We start from the raw sequence: 2,682 nt of genomic DNA, 5'->3' as shown, positions 1-2,682 counted from the left end.
TCACAAAATATTGCTCAATGCCAGCTTCAAGTCAGCCGCAAGAAAACCGCCTCAACTGCCGCGCCAAAACCAGCTACACGACATCAGCGGCCGCGAAGACAGCCTTGAAAGCAACCACAGCAACGACAACGACGACGATGACAAGTGTACATACGCCAAGCCAGTCGTCGACAAAAACGCCAAAAAGAAAGCGCCTAAATTTCAGCAACCAGATTTGACTTACGTAGAACTCGATCACTCGAATGCCACTATTAAAAACTTCAATAATAATAATAATAATAAAAACAAAAATAATGATATTAATAATAATAATGATCTATATTATAGTAATAATAATAATTCTGGCGACGTTAATAATAATTATAATTATAGTAATAATTATAATAATATTAATGATGATGATAATGATGGTGGCTATGAACATTTTTAACAATAATAATAACAATAATAAAACGAAAAAGAATAATGATAATGATGATACCGGTGCTGATAACGATACGGATGGTTATAGTAGTAGTAGTGCAATTAAGTCTATTTCAGTGGCGGTTTAACGGTTGAGGCGATTGGTGACCGTGTTCAAACGCAAAGGATTCTCTTCCCATCATATACAATGTGTGTGTGTGCGTGTATGTGTGTGTATGTGGGTCTATCTGTGTGTGTACGTGTGCGTATGTGCGTGTGTATGTGTGTGTATGTGTGTTAATAACGATGTTGTAGTATAATAATATTACTGTCTATATCTCTCTCTCTCTTTAACATTTGAATTTAGTTTAACTACTTTTAACATTTACTGCTGATGATACTGATGACACTATTGCTAATGATACTGATGATACTATTGCTGATGATACTGATGATACAACTGCTTATGATTAGAATGGATAGTATTCTTTGAATACGATTGTTACTTACCTTCACACTGTTGTCACACTATACTTCCTTGTATTCGCTTGTATCATTTTTATTTAGATACTTTAGATACCATACTTTCTTGTATTCGCTTGTATCATTTTTATTTAGATACTTTAGATACTATACTTCCTTGTATTCGTTTGTATCATTTTTATTTAGGAAGACCTCAACTAGAGCTATTGAATGATATTTTTCCAACTAATTATAGTCTCATTATGACATAAATAATTATACGAATGATGATTATTATATTAATAATAATTAATTAATTATTGAGTGTTATTTATGATGCACTTATAGCAATATAGCTGCTACTACTAATACTGTTACGACTGCTACTACTACTACTACTACTACTACTACTAATAATAATAATAATAATAATAATAAACATTTATATAGCGCAGAAGGCAAATTATTATAATTATTTTTATCAGTAACAATAGAGCCACAAAATTCAAGTTCATCATTCAACATGATTTTTCGAGCCCAAAACAATTTAGTTATATTAATTGGAGTCGTATTAATAACGACAACAAAAGAAACATCAAAAACAACAACAACATTAACAAAAACATCATCATCACCAACAACAACAACATCAACAACAACATCATCAGCAACAACAACATCAACAACAACAATAAAATTAATAATAACAAATGCTAAATCATTAATTTAACATCAAACGATTGCTCAAGAGTTTTAATGTTCAGAGAGAGAGAAAGAAAAAAGTGTGTGCGTATGTATGTATGTGTGCGTGTGAGTCAAAGTGTGTGTCTGTGTGTATATATATAAAACAATAAATTTTTATTTTTTCTAGTATGATTGTTTGATATTTAATCTCGGGGTTGTTATCTGAATGTATATGCGTGTTGTGTTTTGCTGAGAAAATTTTATGTAAACAAAAATTGATTGATTGATTGGTTGATTGATTAATTGATTGATTGATTGATTGGTTGGTAGGTTGGTTGGTTGGTTGGTTGGTTGATTGGTTGCTTAGTTGGTTGATTGGTTGCTTAGTTGGTTGATTGGTTGCTTAGTTGTTTGATTGATTGATTGCAGGAACGAATGGAATCAAATAAAAGAATGGAAACAAGAACGTATGAGCGGAAAACTAAATAAAAGAATCAAAAAATGACTGAAAAAAATATAGAGTGATTGATTGAATGATTGAATGGTTAACTAACTTGACAACATAATCCACATTTCATGGATGAACACACAAACACACATGTGTGTTTGTATGTTTGTATGTTTATATGTATGTATTTATGTATGTATGTATGTTATATTTGTATGTATGTATATATAGGATACGCGCATTCGCCTCTACAACAAGCAATGTACGCTCTTCAGCACTGTTCTTTGCATACAAACCAATAAAAGCTTTGTATGAGTATGCATGTATGTTTGTATGTTTGTTTGTTTGTTTGTATGTATGTATGTTTGTATGTATTTATGTATGTATGTATGTATGGGTGGATGGATGGATGGATGAATGTATGTATGTACGTATCTATGTGACTGTGTGTGTGTGTGTGTGTGTGTGTGCGTGAGTGTGTGTGTGTGTGTCTACTGGCATAATCCAAAGTAATATAAAATGTGTGAAAATTATTTACACTCCACGCAATCATAAATAATAATCTTGGATCGCAGGAGGCTGGCCGCTTTAATATTGGCCAAAATCAGTTTGTATGTGTGTGTGTGTATGTGTGTGTGTGTGTGTATGTGTGTGTGTCTTTGTATGTGTTTTTGTGTGTAACGTAT

General features: G+C 32.0%; 1 protein-coding gene across 1 annotated transcript in view; it reads left to right on the top strand.

Annotated features, from left to right (window-relative positions):
* Nucleotides 1-430, top strand: part of HELRODRAFT_193653 (hypothetical protein) — a gene marked incomplete at both ends in the record, with an annotated part of 3,135 nt that extends 2,705 nt beyond the window's left edge. Inside the window, one exon of the mRNA XM_009028540.1 lies at nucleotides 25-430. Coding sequence (XP_009026788.1) covers nucleotides 25-430 — 406 coding nt within the window. The remainder of the gene's footprint in view (nucleotides 1-24) is intronic.
* Nucleotides 431-2,682: the final 2,252 nt, after the last annotated feature.

Source organism: Helobdella robusta (assembly GCF_000326865.2).
Source record: "Helobdella robusta unplaced genomic scaffold HELROscaffold_56, whole genome shotgun sequence".
Classification (NCBI taxonomy): domain Eukaryota; kingdom Metazoa; phylum Annelida; class Clitellata; order Rhynchobdellida; family Glossiphoniidae; genus Helobdella; species Helobdella robusta.
This window is presented reverse-complemented; position numbering and strand designations above follow the sequence as displayed.